The 16,531-nt window shown below is 41.6% G+C and overlaps 2 protein-coding genes across 5 annotated transcripts in view; one reads left to right on the forward strand and one right to left on the reverse strand.

Moving 5' to 3' along the window:
* Positions 1-15,798, reverse strand: part of LOC146482682 (nitric oxide synthase, salivary gland-like) — an 83,632-nt gene extending 67,834 nt beyond the window's left edge. For 3 of the 4 annotated variants that reach the window (XM_085106745.1, XM_085106744.1, XM_085106746.1), the window contains exon 1: positions 12,053-12,186. The gene's annotated coding sequence lies outside the window, so the exon portion shown is untranslated. Of the gene's footprint in view, positions 1-12,052; positions 12,187-15,782 lie in introns of those variants that run through there. The other variant, XM_085106752.1, reaches the window with a different exon arrangement.
* LOC146482683 (uncharacterized) lies at positions 3,828-7,064 on the forward strand. Its single transcript, XM_085106742.1, has 2 exons — positions 3,828-4,670; positions 5,122-7,064. Exons 1-2 carry the CDS (start codon positions 4,022-4,024, stop codon positions 6,915-6,917), a joined length of 2,445 nt encoding a protein of 814 aa, XP_084962868.1. The 5' UTR covers positions 3,828-4,021; the 3' UTR covers positions 6,918-7,064.
* Positions 15,799-16,531: the final 733 nt, after the last annotated feature.

Below are 16,531 nucleotides of genomic sequence, written 5' to 3' on the forward strand. Positions count from 1 at the left end.
ACCGTCAACTGACACTTCATTAGGATGGGCTATCGAGTTGAGTTTGAATTTCCGCTTTTAATACTTCTTTATAGTGTTTCAGATCACTTCAAAGGATAATTAAGACGCTTATTTGAAGAGATTAACTAAACTAAACGATTACACAACTCAGATACATTGGATCCAAACAACCCCAAAGGGCTCACCCAATTTGGCATTTCTCGGTAATTTCTCATGTACGTAGGACATAGATTGTCAATTCTTACTAATATGTTCCATAACTCTGAAATGGTTTCACAATTCAAATACATTGGATCCAAACGACCCCAAAAGGCTCAAGCAATTTTACATTTCTCGGCAATTTCTCTGGCATAGACGTAGGTGAACATGGATTGTCAATTCTTACTAATATGTTCCATAACTAAATGGTTGCACAATTCAGATACGTTGGATCCGAACGACCCCAAAGGGCTAATCCAATTTGGCATTTCTCAAACCATTTCTCGCGTTATGTTGTCCAAATTGACAATCCGTATTCACTTACGCAGTCGTATAATTTGGAGCTCTTGAAGTCAAGATCAGAAGCGATAATTTCAAGTCCTCACAAAAATAAAGAAAAGGCCAATACTTTAGCCACCCCTTTCCAGTTTTTTCCAGACGTAGCCACCCCCTCTTAATACGTACACACGCACAGAACCGAAGTCGACAATATCAAATCAAAACTCTCTTGTTTATATGTCGCGAAAGCTGCATTAGCGTGCTGTGACGTAATTGTCACGTATAAAAACAGTACCGTGAAGAGACTGCGTTTTATAAATGTGCATTTTGTAAAATAAAATAAAATAAAATAGACAGCATTTTTACAGTTATATATTTGTAGAAAACGGTCCAAACACTTTAACTTCTTGGCGATTCAAGCAAGAGTGATAAAATATTTCGTACGTTATCTCATCTATCATGGACATGTTTTATCTCTAGCAACCCACAAACATTCCTAAATATTTACGGACAGTTTTATTGAAGTTTAGGTTTCCGAAAAAAAATGGTCCTGATGCTATAACTGACTTCAAGATTTAGCCAAAATATTCGGCATTTTTTTTAAGTACCCGGTTTTAGACTCATTTAAACAATGTCTTGATCCAAGTGCACTGAGTGGCCTCAAAACGTTTCAAGCAGATGAACTGAATATTTAGTTGGAGGTAAGCCACTATGTTTCATTTTACTAGGTTCAAGGCAATGCACAGTACTGTTGCAACCCATTAGCTGTAAGAAAGTGGTTTACGGTATGTTTTCTTCGACACCTATCGACCCCTAGAACAACAGTTAACTTATGTCTGATAGTTACTGCTATTTGGGTTAGCACAATCCTCGACAAAAAAAAACATTATTGAAAGCATTGGTCTACAGGTTTGAGAAATTATAGCGCTCAAGAAATGCATTTTGTATCCCAAACTAATAGAAGCTCTGAGCAATATGTTCTGACACTCTCCGGCGTTGAGGCAGCACACGCAGCTACTTCTGAAAAATAATGCTAGTTACGCCATCATGATTTTCAGTCGTTAGCGCATCAGATAGTAAGAAGGTCATGTGGGTTAGAATACCGTCATGTCTGGGACTCATAGGTTTTCTTTGTTCGTCCCACGCTCTTGACACACACCAATGTCAATTTACAGTTTAGTTATCTACAAAACGTTCCGTGAATCACAAATTCTTGACGATTTAACAGAATGGGGCACCAGAAAACATTGCGAAAAAGGAGGCAAGGCTACCCTGCGAGCACTGGTTTCTCCACCAGACGCTTCGTAGCTTAGCGTGCGGTGGAGAATCAACTGGTCACAGGGTAAGGTAAAACAGGTCAATAACCAGAGAAACAATACCCCCGGGGATGGGGGGACGGGTACTCGAGGTCCAAACTCTTGGTCTTTTATATACCATGTTTGACAGGAAATGTAACCCTTTCATATACCTTCCAAAGGAAATGGCACCCTTTCACATACCCAATGGGTACATTATAGACACTATCTTTTTTCGTTGGGTCTGTTCGGACTCGCCGTACAGTCCATTACAGATAGTACCCTCCCCCCCCCCGCCCCCGACAAATACCCTGTGATAAGAGTTCCTTTGCGAATTTTACAAGGCACAATTCACGCCCACTCATCTGCTGCAGTACCTTCTCAATTCAATACATCAGGACACTCAATAACAGACATTTAACTCGTACCTGTGGAAATATTGACTACCAAGAACAACTCCAGACGCAAAGCAAGAGGAGCAGACCTCATCCAAAAGGCAAACACTCACCTAGTCCTTCACAGACGTGATGAAATATCAACTACGTGTACTCGTGTTATCTTGTTATCTTTGTCGGTTTATTTTGTCAACTTGATTATCCTTTGTACAAAGAATATTTATCTTTATTATCGCATATTCGTAAAGTGCCATGCCAACTATTTATTAGCCACTTACATTTTCAATCTTCTTCATTTTCAATGTTTAGAGTCGTTATATTTTTGTCACTCTGGCCCGTAGTGTATCGTGATCGCTCAGCTTTTTGCGTTCCAAGATCCCCGCAGATTTTCGAGAAAAAGAGACTGACTGCCCGCAGTCTAAGTCAGTATACTATGGCTCAGTATACTAGTCGAAATATAGGCCTATATTAAATTTGTCATTCTAGTGCGTTAACAGCGCCATAGCAGTGCAATAACTTAACGAAAAAGGCGAAAGTTTCGACTTCCGAAATGCAAAGCGAACAGATTCAAGAACAATGTTATTCTACGTAATTCCTTCAGTTATGCCAACTAGCGATACTTGATCGATCCATTAGTTTTGTCTTCTATTACTGAGCATGGTTCAAAAATTTGTACTTTTAAATTCAGTTTAGCTAGTAGCATTCGTATACAATTTTTTGTAAGGTTTATTGCACGTGTATAGTTTTAAGCCTTTATATAAGTAGTGGTATTGTTAGCATAACAATTGTAAAGCTTATCGTAATTCAGCCGTGCTAGGGGCTGTAAGGTAGAAGTTAATGAACTATCTATCTATCATGCTATCTATCCGTTGCACTAGCCTTGCAGTTTTGATTGTGTTTCTTCAAACACAAGATCTAGTCTGTTGTAGGCTGCATGTCAGTTTGCGCACTTATTAGCCTGTTCCATGTTACGCATACAACTCACACAGGCATGTAGGAACTCCCTCGGAGATGAGCAATCGTATCGTAACTCTGGTCTTTTTTCATCCTTTTTTTTTGCTATTGTACTACATTTTGCCAAATTAAATAAGCCCCCCCCCCTCCCTATTAACCCCTACCCCTCTATTAAACCTACACCCCTCCCCTCAAACGTGCTTGAAAAAAAAGCCCCCCCCCCCCCCCCCTGGCGAATATCAACGGAATTCATCCACGGAGTCAAATACTGAGTATTTGCACGATCCATAGCTTCAACATTATGCGACCTTGAGAATGATGTATTATTCTAGAAAGTGACACAGGCCTACCCGGAAAAAAAAATACGAGTGCTCTTATATTAGGAGTCGAACCGACGTTGTATAGAAATATCGGTAGAAGGTAAAATGATGATAACGGCGATATTTGTGCATAGCGTAAAAGTGGTTGATTAGAATGGCAGTTCTCATAATCCCCTAAGCAATACCACATTTGATTTTTTATTGAGAACGAAAGAGTCTATTTAAATATTTCTATTTTAAGACTGCGGTCTGGATGAATGTTGATATTTCCCGCCGTCTGGATATATTGGATGTAACCCATTAGATAGCTTTGCAAGAAATTTGTTTACTTCCAAAGACTCCTTTGTTGTCAAAATATACTTCTTAGTCTTCTTGATGGATATTTTAATGATATTTTCGCAGAAAATTAAAGTTAATGTTTGGCAAAGCAAGGCCCGCGTTGTCCCAGCGGTACATCCCGCGGGGTGTTTACCATATTTAGCACAAATCGGTCAAGCATATATTATCGATTGATCATTCGTCCCCTTCTCATATTGCTGCAAGTTTTCTACGCAGCAAGGTTAATTTTGTCTGTCTTGCGATGGCAATCTCGTTAGACACGCTTTCCAACGAAGTGTTGCGCCTTCTCTTGGCCCAAAACAACCTCGATATCACTGGAGGTCGAGATCAGCTGATCGAGCGTTTAGCGACTGTTTCTCCAGCTGGCGTTTCGACTCATGATCACTCAAGGACACGAAGCTCGGACACGACCCCAGAGGCTGCTAAACGCCCTCGGCTCGAGCAAAGCGGCTCTGAAGAACAGTCCGGCTCAGAAACCAATCCGGGAGGCTCACCAGAACTACCTGAGGTCACTGAACAGTACGGTCGCGAGCAGCCTGCCGGCGGAAGAGTCGAGGATACCACGCGCCAGGCACAATTGGGCGCCCAACCAGGGGGCGTTCCCGGTTCGGTTCCACACATGGATAGCACCGCTCTCGCGGCTTTAATTTCGACAATTATGGACGAAAAACTCAAAAAGCTTACGCCTGCTACAACTGCTCAACCGATCGCCCCGGTCCTTCAATCTCAGCCACAATTGCCGCTCCAACAGCAACTTGGCGACCCTCAGTTCGCGGCGGGCCTTCTCTATCAACAGCCAAGCACATCCACCCAGCGCCCTCAACAACAATTTCCTCAAGCCTCACCTACCTCGCACGTTCAGCCCAAGACCAGGCAAGCCATCGTACGCGGTGAGTACGTAGAGTTTGACTCGCTGCTGCCAGAAAATTCTTGCCTCGATGAGGGTGATCATCCCGGGGTTTCAATTTCATTCGATGGAAAACAACTTAATATCCCTTCCCCGTCCAGAAAGAAAAAAACCCATATCGATTCCATCGATAAATGGCTCTCGGCCTTTGCCGTCTATTGTATGGTTCTCCTTACCCAGTTTCCCCAACGGGCGGTTGAAATGTTTTGTTACCAAGAAATTATTCGCTCGGCCCATCGTAAATTTGCTGGTTTTGCTTGGTTGTCATATGATATCGACTTCCGTCGGAAAGCTGCCTCCAACCCTGCCCTAAATTGGGGGGAACGGGATATTCAACTCTATTTACTGAAGTTTACTGGGCAAGCTAAATCTTCTTGCACCATCTGTGGGAGTGGGGACCATTTATCTCATGGGTGCTCCCTCTCTGCCCTTAGGCCCAGTGCAACCACTCAACGAGGGACTTGCAACAACTTTAACCGGGGCGCCAAATGCAGCCAGGATCCATGCCCCTACAGCCATCGCTGCAAAACCTGCAACGGAGACCACCCAGCCTACAGGCACGATGACCCCACTCCAAAAGCTAGAGGCCAGGGTGATAAGAAGTCATCAAGCCGCTGAAGTTCTTACATATCTTAAGCCCCAAACACCTATCAACATCCCTCTTTTAACTGAACTCCTTTCCAACCACCCCGATAGGATTTTTGTCTCTAATTTGTGTACTGGGTTAAGCCACGGTTTCCGGGTAGGCTATAAGGGTGGCCGTTTCCCCCGAACTGCGAAAAACCTCCCTTCAGCTAAGCAACACCCTTCTATAATTGCAGAAAACCTACTCAGTGAAGTGGAAATTGGTCGCCTGGCAGGCCCCTTCGAATCACCTCCCTTTAGCAATTTTCAGATTCACCCCTTAGGGCTGGTTCCCAAAAAGAACAACCAAAAATGGCGCACCATTTTCCACCTGTCTTACCCCAAGGGGACCCCTGACAGTTTAAATGCAAATATCCCCATTGAGGAATTTACCCTCCAATATATAAGAGTAGATGATGCCATTGCCCTTGTTCTAAAGCATGGCCAGGGGTGTTACATGACCAAGACTGACATTCAGTCTGCCTTCCGAATCATCCCCGTACATCCCGACGATTGGGAACTCCTTGGAATGTCTTGGAAGGGTCGTTACTATTTTGACATGGCACTCCCATTTGGTCTCAGGAGTGCCCCGTTCCTTTTCAACCAATTTTCAGATGCTCTTGAGTGGTTGGTCAGAAATCATTTAAACATCCCCTCCATTATCCACATCCTCGACGATTTTTTCATTGCACAGCCCCCTCCATCCTCCCTTTGCGCTACAGCTCTCTGTCGAGTGCTTACCCTCTTTGAGGAATTAAATGTTCCTCTTGCCCCAAACAAAACCTTCCGCCCTTCCCAAGTCTTGGAATTTATGGGTATAACTCTGGACTCCATGCGCATGGAAGCCAGGCTTCCATTGGACAAACTCCGCAATGCACGCTCTTTGCTTGCCTCCTGGGCTTCAAGACGAGCCTGTTGCCTGCGCGATCTCCAGTCCCTCATTGGAACATTGCAGTTTGCCTGTCGGGTTATTGCCCCCGGTCGCCCCTTCATGCAGCGCATCATCAACCTCACCCGGGGGGTCTCAACACCAGGGGCTTTTTTATCACTCAACCCTGAATTCCGGAAAGATATCCAGATGTGGCAAATCTTCCTTGACCATTGGAATGGGGTCAGCCTTTTCCTTCCCCCTTTTACCCAAACCTCCCCTGATATCCACCTTTTTACTGACGCCGCGGGTGGTATTGGGTATGGGGCCTTCTACGACAACCAGTGGTTTCAGGGCAAATGGCTCCCCTCCCATCAGCTCAACCCCGATACTGGGATTAGCATTGCCTGGCAAGAGCTCTACCCCATTTACCTTGCTTGCATGCTATGGGCTCCACTATGGGCAAATAAGAGGATATGTTTCCTTTGCGACAACCAGGCAACAGTTGCAATCCTGTCGTCTAAGAACTCCAAAATCCCCCGAATTATGAATCTTGTCCGTTTGATTACTCTCCAAACCCTTTTGTTTAACTTTACTTTTACTGCTAAACACGTACCTGGGGTCGATAATGGCATTGCTGATAGTCTGTCTCGTTTCCAGATGTCCCGCTTCCACACCCTCGCACCGGATGCATTGCCCGCTCCCTGCCAGATCCCCACTTTCCTGACCAACGTTTAACTGCACAGGCAGCTACTTACATCTACCAGTCAATTGCCATTTCCACCCGCCGTACCTACTCATCTGGGGAGCGCCAGTTCATCCGATTTTGTCTCCAACATAGATTAATTTCCCCTAAAACTCCCCTTCTCCCTACCACTGAGTCCACCTTAATTCATTTTGTCACCCACTTGTCCAATACTGTCTCTTATGGCACCATTAAAGTTTACCTGGCAGCAGTTAGGAATTTACATACTGAGTTTGGCTGTCCCTTGGAGTTTTCCTCTATGCCCCTCTTACATAAAACTTTGCGAGGGATTAAATCCCATCTCGGCATTGCGAAACGTTCCCGCTACCCCATCACTGTTTCGGTCCTCCACAGCATCTACAAAAAACTGAACCCTTTTTGCTCTTTAGACACAGACTCTTCTATGCTGTGGGCCTCCTTTACCTTAGCTTTCTTCGGTTTTTTGCGTAGCAGCGAGTTCACTTGCAACGGCAAGTTCGATATCCAAATTCATTTATCTAGGTCAGACATCTCCTTTTACCCTAATATTTTTCACCCTACCTCGTTTGAGATCGTTATTAAAAAATCTAAAACAGACCCCTTCCGGGAGACAGCCACACTCACCATAGGCAAGTCAAACTCTACCGTATGTGCCGTCACCGCGTTGCAAGACTACATGCTCCAAACGTCTTCACGCCAACCAAGTCTGCCACTATTCCAATTTATGGATGGCCGCAATCTTACTCGGATCTCCCTCATTAACAACCTACGGGCCTTATTACAAGTCTGCGGTTTGGACAGCGCCAACTTTGCCTCACATAGTTTCCGCATTGGCGCAGCCACAACTGCAGGGGCAGCAGGGCTTCCCGACTGGCTCATTAAGGTTCTTGGACGGTGGAGGTCTGACGCCTACCAATCTTATATCAAAACCCCAAAAGACACACTTCTCCAAGTCCCTACGACCCTGGCTTCATGCCTCACTTGATTCCTCAGCATGGACAACTGGAGAACTCCATACTTGAACGTTGAGAACACTAGATGTCTCTTAGTTAGAACAAGTATTTTATTTTGACAATTTATCTATTTAGTAATTCCATACTTGGACTTTGAAAACACTGTTGAGAACATTCTGATGTCTCATAGCTACCATTGGTAGCCGTTCCTGTAGTCCAGCCTTATTTGTAAACTATGGTTCATGTTCTAAAACCCCTTAACCATAGGGATATAGCTAGTGGACCTTCAATCTAGAACCCCAACCGCCTGCGTTATTTGACATCTTGCTATGCTCGGACAGTACCGACACCAGCCAAGTCTCGTTAGCTATATCCCTTGGGGGCCTGCTAATATACAAAAAAAAAAAAAAAAATTACACCCTGACCCCTTCTCCATAGAGGCCGTTTTCGCTTGTCACTCAACGCTTGGGGCAAGCAGCGGTCTGTCTTGAACCTCTCATGGAGACAGGGATGGGGGTGTCTTATCAGCTCATTGTGGGCTCGCACAGGGTACTTCGCGTTACACTTGGCGTCTTGGGCGGGGAATTGCTGCCTGCGGCACCCCTTCAGCCCTGTGCTGGAGCCCCGTCAGGGAGGGGACATCTTGACATTCTGGACTGGATTCTACGCCAGGACATTACCCCAGGTCGATGTCTGCCTTGCAGTTCAGGCATGAGGCACCCCCTCGGCATGGCGCCATGTGCCGAGGCCCCTCATCCCTTATGCGGTCGGTGGGTCCTATCCCCATCCGAGCCTTGCCAGTACATTCCCTGCCCAATCTTGCCCATCAATAATTATTGTCTGTTGTGTTTATTGCGTGCCTTTACATTAAGTGCGGGATAAACGTCTTTTATTCAAAATTAGACCACTTAGCGGCTATTGAACATCAGCCGTTATGCCATGTCTGGGAAATAGCGCCATTAAATTGTCTTCTGGCCGTTCTAGCAAAATGAAATCGGCTTGATCTTGAAATATTTGGTGGTGGTTTTTAATAAAAACAATTATTCTACCCTTGCTTGGTGGTTATGAACTGGGCGCATATCCAACGAGCTCGAGGAATGGTTAATTTGCCAAGTTCGGCCTGTTCAGTTTAGTTAGGACACAAGGTTTCGCTGGGATAAGAACTTTAAGAAAGATCAGGTTCTAAAACAATTTTGATGGTCGTAAACATCCTATGCGCCTTTTTCTTGGATTTGTTTTTCTCTTTTCCAAGAACTTTTAGCATGGAATCAAATTCTCCAAGCTATCTAGACAAAATAGTTCCCTCTTTTTGTTGATAAGCTCCGGTGTGGCTAGCCCTTGGCTAAGTAACTCGTGGCTATCATTTGCAAGTGTTATGATTTCATTTATGTATGAAAAGAAGAACTGATTTGAGATCTTTTTTTATATCGCAGTTAACTATTTTGAACAAGGAAATTATTTTCCCAGTCACTACGATACCTACTCATATTATAATTCCCTTGTAAACCAGTTGAATCAAGGACAAAAGGCAGTTCCGGGATGACGCTTATATTTGGCAAGGGCCAATCCATGAAAATGGAAATGACAACTAAGTCCGCATTCGATGACATGAGAAGGGTACGACCGTTTCGATACTAATGCTTGCCGAATACAAAAGCAAAACTGAACAGTTCTCACAAAAACGCAAGTAGTGAATAATAGAAGGCAGCCAGAGCAGTTTTCCCAAGGACGGTGTTCAGTAAAGAATCCGCTGTGGTATTACTCTATAACCAACTGTTATTGACAAAAACATTATCGAATCTAACCTTTAGACTGTTTTTGAACTCAGTGTCGTAAAACCAAAACCAAAGCAATTACTCTGACCAATCACAATTAACGTAAACAACGCAATGAACCAATGAGAATTCGGAGCAAATGCATGTAGCCGGTGCCAAGCGCGGGAAAACGCCTGCGAGCGAGGCACGATTGGTTTTGGTTTTGCTTCTCATTGGTTGAGAAAGTGGCACGCGAATTTTGCTATCCAATCACAGAGCGCTGTAAGGTACAACCAAAGCAAACGCGAATTTCTTTTGACACTCCAAATGAACATTAGTTACCTTTAAAGAACATGGAACCCATACTTTTATTACTCTTTGATCTGTAATTTGGTCTCATTCGGATAAGATATCTCGTTTAAAACATCAAAGCTATCCGCCTTCCTTATCCCTAATGCATTTCCGAAAACAAATTAAGCGGTTTTACCAATCTTGTTTCCATATACACATGACATTACGTGCACTATGTTTTAAAAGAGGTTGGAAATTGGTATTTAATTGCGTCCAAATTTTCGTGGTATTTTGTCCACAATATATCTATATGATATCTTTTAGGGTTGAAAGGGTTGGGTCAATTTCTCTTTGGTCAACCAAATCGTATGACTGGATTATAAAGTGCTATATTCCTTGTGAATGTTTTACTTTTAATCTCCCTGAGGGTTCCAGTAGGTAACGTTTTTCTTCAGTTTCCGTCGACATGCGCAAAAAATAAAAGAAAATAGAACGACAGCAATATACCGCTCAAAAGCTTTCATTTGAATGTTATACTTGAAGGTTACATCCACAGACTCGAAAGGAAAAGTCTTTTTGTACTGCATAATAAACAACTGCACTCCAAAGTCAATAAGGAGCTTTGGCAACGACGACGGCGACGGCAACGAGAACCTAAAAAAGCAATGGGCTTAACAACCATGCAAAACAACAACTCTGCACACGCATAACGCTTTTATGGACATTTCTTTGCCATCGCTGCACGACTAGGACGTGAAATTTCCTGATGGGATGTTTTATGGAGGACGTAAACACACGACGACGAATTTTTCTCTCTTTCTAAACTTGGGTGCGGTCTCCAAGAATTCAACTCCAGGAAATTTCACCTATATTTGAAATTTAAAGCAAGTTGGAATAATCGCGACGACGTTTGAAAAACGTGAATTCATTTTAATAGAGACGTTTTTGCTGTCGTCGCTGTCGTCATTGCTAAAGCTCCCTAATAGCTTTCATATAAACGGTTACGCTTCAGATTTCATCCTCTGCCTCGAGAGTTAAAACCATCTCGTTTACCATTAGCAATAGAAAACATAACGTGAGAATAGTTAAGCGGCGTCACTATCTTCAAGCGATAATTTAAACATCTTAAAATAAAAGCGGCTTTTAGTCGCAGATTAGCTCCGTTAATTAAACCAGACCTCTAAAGCTTTTTATTTTATCTCAAAAAGTATCACAAGATGAAGAAGCATAAAGCATCGACAATTTTCAATAACCGTGCCATTCCATGTACGCTTTTTCTTCCCTATTTGTCTTCCTTAGAGCCATCTTCTATATAAATGTATTACAAGATACAAACAAAAATTTCAAGCCCATATAGCCAGTAACCCAAGCCAACGTTGCGCTGATAAAACGGCTTAAAACTATACTTGTAAAAAGTTGAACTCGTTTAAACTATAATCTGGAATCCGCGTGGCGAGTTCGCGTTTGACAGATCAAGTTTAGAAAAAATTATCTTTATTGCGATTTGTTTTTATTTGCATATTTGTAAAAAAGCTGACATGGTTTAAACTATAACCTGGAATCCGTGCGATGAGTTCATGTTTGAACAAACGGAGCAAGTTGAAAAAAATTCTCTTTAATGTGATTTGTTTTAATTTAACTTCATTTCCAATATATGAAAATATTAAATCAGTGTACCACCTGCTTAAAAGACAACTTTAATCCTCAGTTTACATAAACCCGGCGCGCGACAATTTTTCATTTTATTACAAAAAGCATTTTCTTGGTTCTACAAAAAAAACCTTGTTCACATTTTCTTGAAAAATCCAAGTTTTCTATCAGTGTTCAATTTCTTTTTAAAATAGGAGCTTTTCTGTACCATTAAAAACATCCCATTTTCCGAAATTTCAGTCACTTTTCCGTTTATCTCTGGACTACTTGAAGACAAAGTCGGTTTTCTATTGCTCTGAAACCAGTTCAAATTAAAACACATATCCAACACCTCGCCGACAACATGACTTGTGACTAAAAAAAAATTCTTTAATGTACAATGTTCACGACTTTAAAAAAATGACACCCTTGAATTCACTGTGCCATTTCGAAAACAAGTTGCCCCTACAGGACATAAATTACATTAACTAAAATTAGTTTTCAAATATTAAATTGCCTTACCTCCGAAGCGAATCTTGAAGCCAAGGAATTTTCTTGACTGTCTTGAAGCAACCAGTTCTTGAGTCCCTTCGCACTGTTTCGGCCGCCTCCGTCAGAATTAAGTAAGTTGTTCTTGAAATCGTCTTTCGATGCACCTGCAAATTTTTGCAAACATGATTACTTGTCGCCCTATCAGGAAAGGTCAGTTTTAATCAGATTTAAGCTTTCTGACCGAGAAAATGAAATATTCTAACCACTATGTTTATCGAGCTTGATCAGCCTTAAAAGGGAGAAAAAAACGAAATATACCTCAAATAAATCACAGAAATGATATCTATGATACGAGATAGCCAGAGTTCATAATTTTTTCTAAAGAGTATATTGACTTCAATGTAAAATCCTGCTTCCTAGCTTTCATTGTAAAATCATATTTCTTACACTGCGTTAACTCAGTCCTTTTTTTAATCACTTTGTTGATTTTCTATCGTAAATTCAATATAAGGAAAATGAACAATTCGAGAAACAATAAAGGCGTGATTTTGTTCTATTTAATTAGAATGGTTACTGAGAGTGAACAGACGAAATTTGATACGTTTGACCTACGGATGATAGAGTTAAATACACGGAAGCCCATCGCAGTTACATACGCAACTTGAGCAGTTGCAAAAAGAAAGCCTGAAAAAAACAAACTCAGGATTTTCTTTCAGGATTTCTGCTAAAGTTCCGTACACTTACTATGGTGGTTTTCCATATATTTAAATAGAATGCTTGTTATATTTTATCGGACTAGAATCCAAGAAAAGTTAAATTGAATTATAACAAAGATTGTAGAAATAATCGGAATGTTTAAAACGTATGTGACAACCAGCTCTTTCGTTTAGATATTAATTTCCCACAAGGGAAAAACCAATAGCTAGTTAGACTTTTTCAGTTCAGAGAAAACTTGTGCGAATCATTCTCTCCTGCCGAAGGAAATAATAACGAAACGTTATTTTTATTACCATTAATAGTGATTTTTGGTAGAGTGGTTACGTTTTAGAATGCCTTTTATAAAGAAATCGCGGAACAAAAGCAAAGTGAAGAATAAAGGAAGTTCATGAAAATCACTAGCTTTTAACTGTTTTTTTAAGTTTCATTGTACATATTGTGTCTTTTATACATATTTTATTTGCATTAGCCTGCTGTTCCAGGCTGTGGGTGTACCGTGGGAGAAGCGAAGGAGCGGGCGAGAGGAACGAAAACGAGGGGGACTGGAGCTAATTTGCATACGCCGAAGTTTCGTGTTTTGATGCCATTAAGGACGGTGCCTACTTCTGTTACTGCGCATATGATCTGCGCATCTCGAGATACTCGCGTTTTCTATGGGTGGTGCCTACTAATACAGGGATATTCTTGCGCGGTTTATAACCATGCAGAGAAAGCAGAACATTGCAAGTGCTCTTGGTATCTAAAAAGAAAATTGGGGGTAACCATGCATTTGCAGAGATAATAAAGCAAAGCTTCAATTTCGGGGAAAAAAAAGCGATACATTGCTTTGTATTTTACTGCCATTTACAATAATAATATTGCTGCCCCGCTACCCGCAATTTTCTTTCTGGATTCCAGTAACCCATACTAAGATCTGCTTTTCTCGCATAGTCATAAACTGTGCAAAGTAGTTCTGTATTAGTAGGCACCGTCCTTAATGCGCAGAAGTCAAAGGTTCAACCTCTGATATTTCGTGTTTGCATACGTGACATAACACCACGTTTACCCAAAAGTATAATTTCACCCAATTTTTTTGCTTTTCCTGTGTCAGTACTATGGACAGCTGCCTGTACTTGACCTCAATGACGTAAAATTGTGAACAGAAGCCCCACCCCCTTTTCCCCGAATATAAGTTCCATCCTCATCCCTATGGTCACCTGAATATAACTAATAAGCCCGTAAAACTACCTTCGCGTTTTCTGAATAAATTCGCGATGATTTCTACTCATTTAGTTTTTGTAATGTGACCGAACTATCCAGGAGCTAGCGCCGTAGGGGCGTAAGGGCGGCTTTAAAGTTCGGGAAAAGAAAGGAAAAGTAATTTTATTTCATGCGTTCACGTTCTCCATAAAACCTTCATTTTTTGGCCGTTTTTATACTGGAGAACGCATTATCCGTCTGGACGAACTTGGGTAAAGATTTGTTGTTCGTCTGGTTATTCGTCTGTAGTATAAAGACGGGCACAATACGCATTATCGGTCTGGACGAACTATTTTCCCTTGTTCGTCGTTCAAGACAAACAACGGAAGAAATAAGCCCATATTGAAACGAACTAGAAGGGGTCCACCATAGGTGAATAGCCCATTTTACAGTTGTGTGCTTAGTGACCTGGCCTTGGATTGTAAGCGAGGCTGACGGTGACCTTGTTTTGATACAGACCTCGCTCCTTTTCATATGTAGATCGTGTTGTTCTTATGCTAACTAGTTTTCGTTTACATATGAAAAGCAGTGAGGTTTGTATCAAAACAAGGTCACCCCCAGCCTCGCTTACAATCCAAGACCAGGTTACCAAGAATACAACTGTAAAATGGCCAATTTGTACAATGTAAGGTGTCGAGCGTACTGATATAATAATTGATTACTGCCAGTTAATAATAAAAAAACTCATTATTCCACGAGAGCGCATTGGATATGAGATGATTGACAGCCAACGAGGCGCTGAGTTGGCTATAATTATCTCATATCCAACAAGCGTGAGTGGAATAATTGTTTTACTAAATGACTCTAATTTCTGCAAGGCTGATCGGACTGCGTAGAAAACTTAACGCGACAGAGACATGATAGAGGCCAAACCGAGAAGCAACAGAATGCGGCAACCGTGGACAGCTTTTTCGACGGCTGGTTGGCTCTCGTCAGCACGGTGCAGCACAGCAAGAAGTACAACAACAAACACGAGTCGAGTGGTCTACCAAATGCACGTGGTAGTGATTTCGGATGGGCCCAAATTCAGAAATCCCTCCACGTCATAGCGCGTGACTACGAACAATGAACAAAAAAACTGAAATATCATGTCGCTGTCGCAATAAGTTAAATGAGAAAAACAAAACTTTGCTTCATAAGTACAAGGCCAAACCATGTTAAAAAAAGTACAGCATATCGGATCTAAAAAGATCTACGGTCCAAAACAGAAAAGTAAACAATAATCAAGGGACCGCAAACGAAAATGCTGCATCACAGTAAAAGATCTAATCAGCCAAAAATATAAATGACTCAAATTTCTGCAAGGCTGGACTGCGTAGAAAACTTAACACAACAGCGACATGATAGAGACCAAACCGAGAATCACCAGAATGCGGCAACCGTGGACAGCGGCTCTTTCGAGCTGGTTGGCTCTCGACAACCGTGAATCAAGAAATATTCCTAGATCTTACGGATTTCGGTTTGTAGGAACAACCAGGAGACAATTTATTGGTCTCTATATCTTGGGCATGGTATAATGGCTCATATACCATGACCGCTAAGCCAATCAAATCCCTGGAATTGCATTGTACAATGATCCGGTTTTTAACAATTGTTAAACTGTTATCATTACTAAGTACGCCTGTTTAGAGAATATCGGATGAGACAAAGTCTTACTATGTTGGCGTCTTCATCAAAATTAAATGTGCGTCATGGAAAAAAGCTTGGAACCTCGGTTTCAAAATAAAACAGCGATATAAACCTTACGGAATAGTTACTGTATACGTTTATGACATAGTCAACATTAGTCGTTTCTTATACTGACCTGTAAAGATCAATTTTCTTATCGTAACGTTACTGGATCGAATCCACCGCGTAATGTTATAGACCTTTTTTCATAAATGGCGGCCGACAAAAATTTGTACAAATTCAATAAATCAAAATCAAAATAAAATGGGCCGATTTCTAAGGTGATGACAAATATTTTAATCAAGTTGTGTAATTGGATCATGCTTCTCGCTACTTTAAATCTCTTAGGAATTCTCAAGTTTTGACAAAGAAAACAAGTTTATTGGGGGAAAAAAATTTGTTTCCATTTGATCTTATCCTTAGTGATAGTGTGAGGTCAATTGACATTTACAGAAATGTTACATTTCTCTCCTAGTGTACTGATCGTTAGTCCACGCCGCAACGCCGGGGGACTCAGATTTGTAACCAGATCACAAAGTTTTAATCATTCAAGTTAACCTTTCAGACACTGCGTCTCTTGGACTGAGAAAGAATACGGACGTGACGTCTCTATAACAAGCTTTAATAACCCCAAACAACGCAATTCATATGTCTTTGTACTTTCTTTTTACCAACTTTTGACTTTTGATTTAATAAGCCATGTTCAAGTTCTAGTTAGCAGTTTGGCCAAAATCAAAACCAAAACTCAAAGGGCCAGTTATTTAAACAGAGTCTAACTTAGGCCGCGGCTTAAGACAATCAGTGGGCCTCTAAATCTGTCTATAAGTGGTGTTTTCGTAGATAAATAGTTTTCTAGTCTGGGATGCAAGCCTTCTTATTACCATC

This window comes from Pavona decussata, unplaced genomic scaffold, assembly GCF_977016875.1.
Source record: "Pavona decussata unplaced genomic scaffold, jaPavDecu1.1 SCAFFOLD_44, whole genome shotgun sequence".
Classification (NCBI taxonomy): domain Eukaryota; kingdom Metazoa; phylum Cnidaria; class Anthozoa; order Scleractinia; family Agariciidae; genus Pavona; species Pavona decussata.

Coding starts and splice junctions, on each gene's coding strand:
- LOC146482683 (XM_085106742.1), top strand. CDS start 4,022: ATGGCAATCTCGTTAGACACGCTTTCCAACGAAGTGTTGCGCCTTCTC. Junction 4,671..5,121: donor CAGGCAAGCCATCGTACGCG/GTGAGTACGTAG, acceptor CTCTGCCCTTAG/GCCCAGTGCAACCACTCAAC.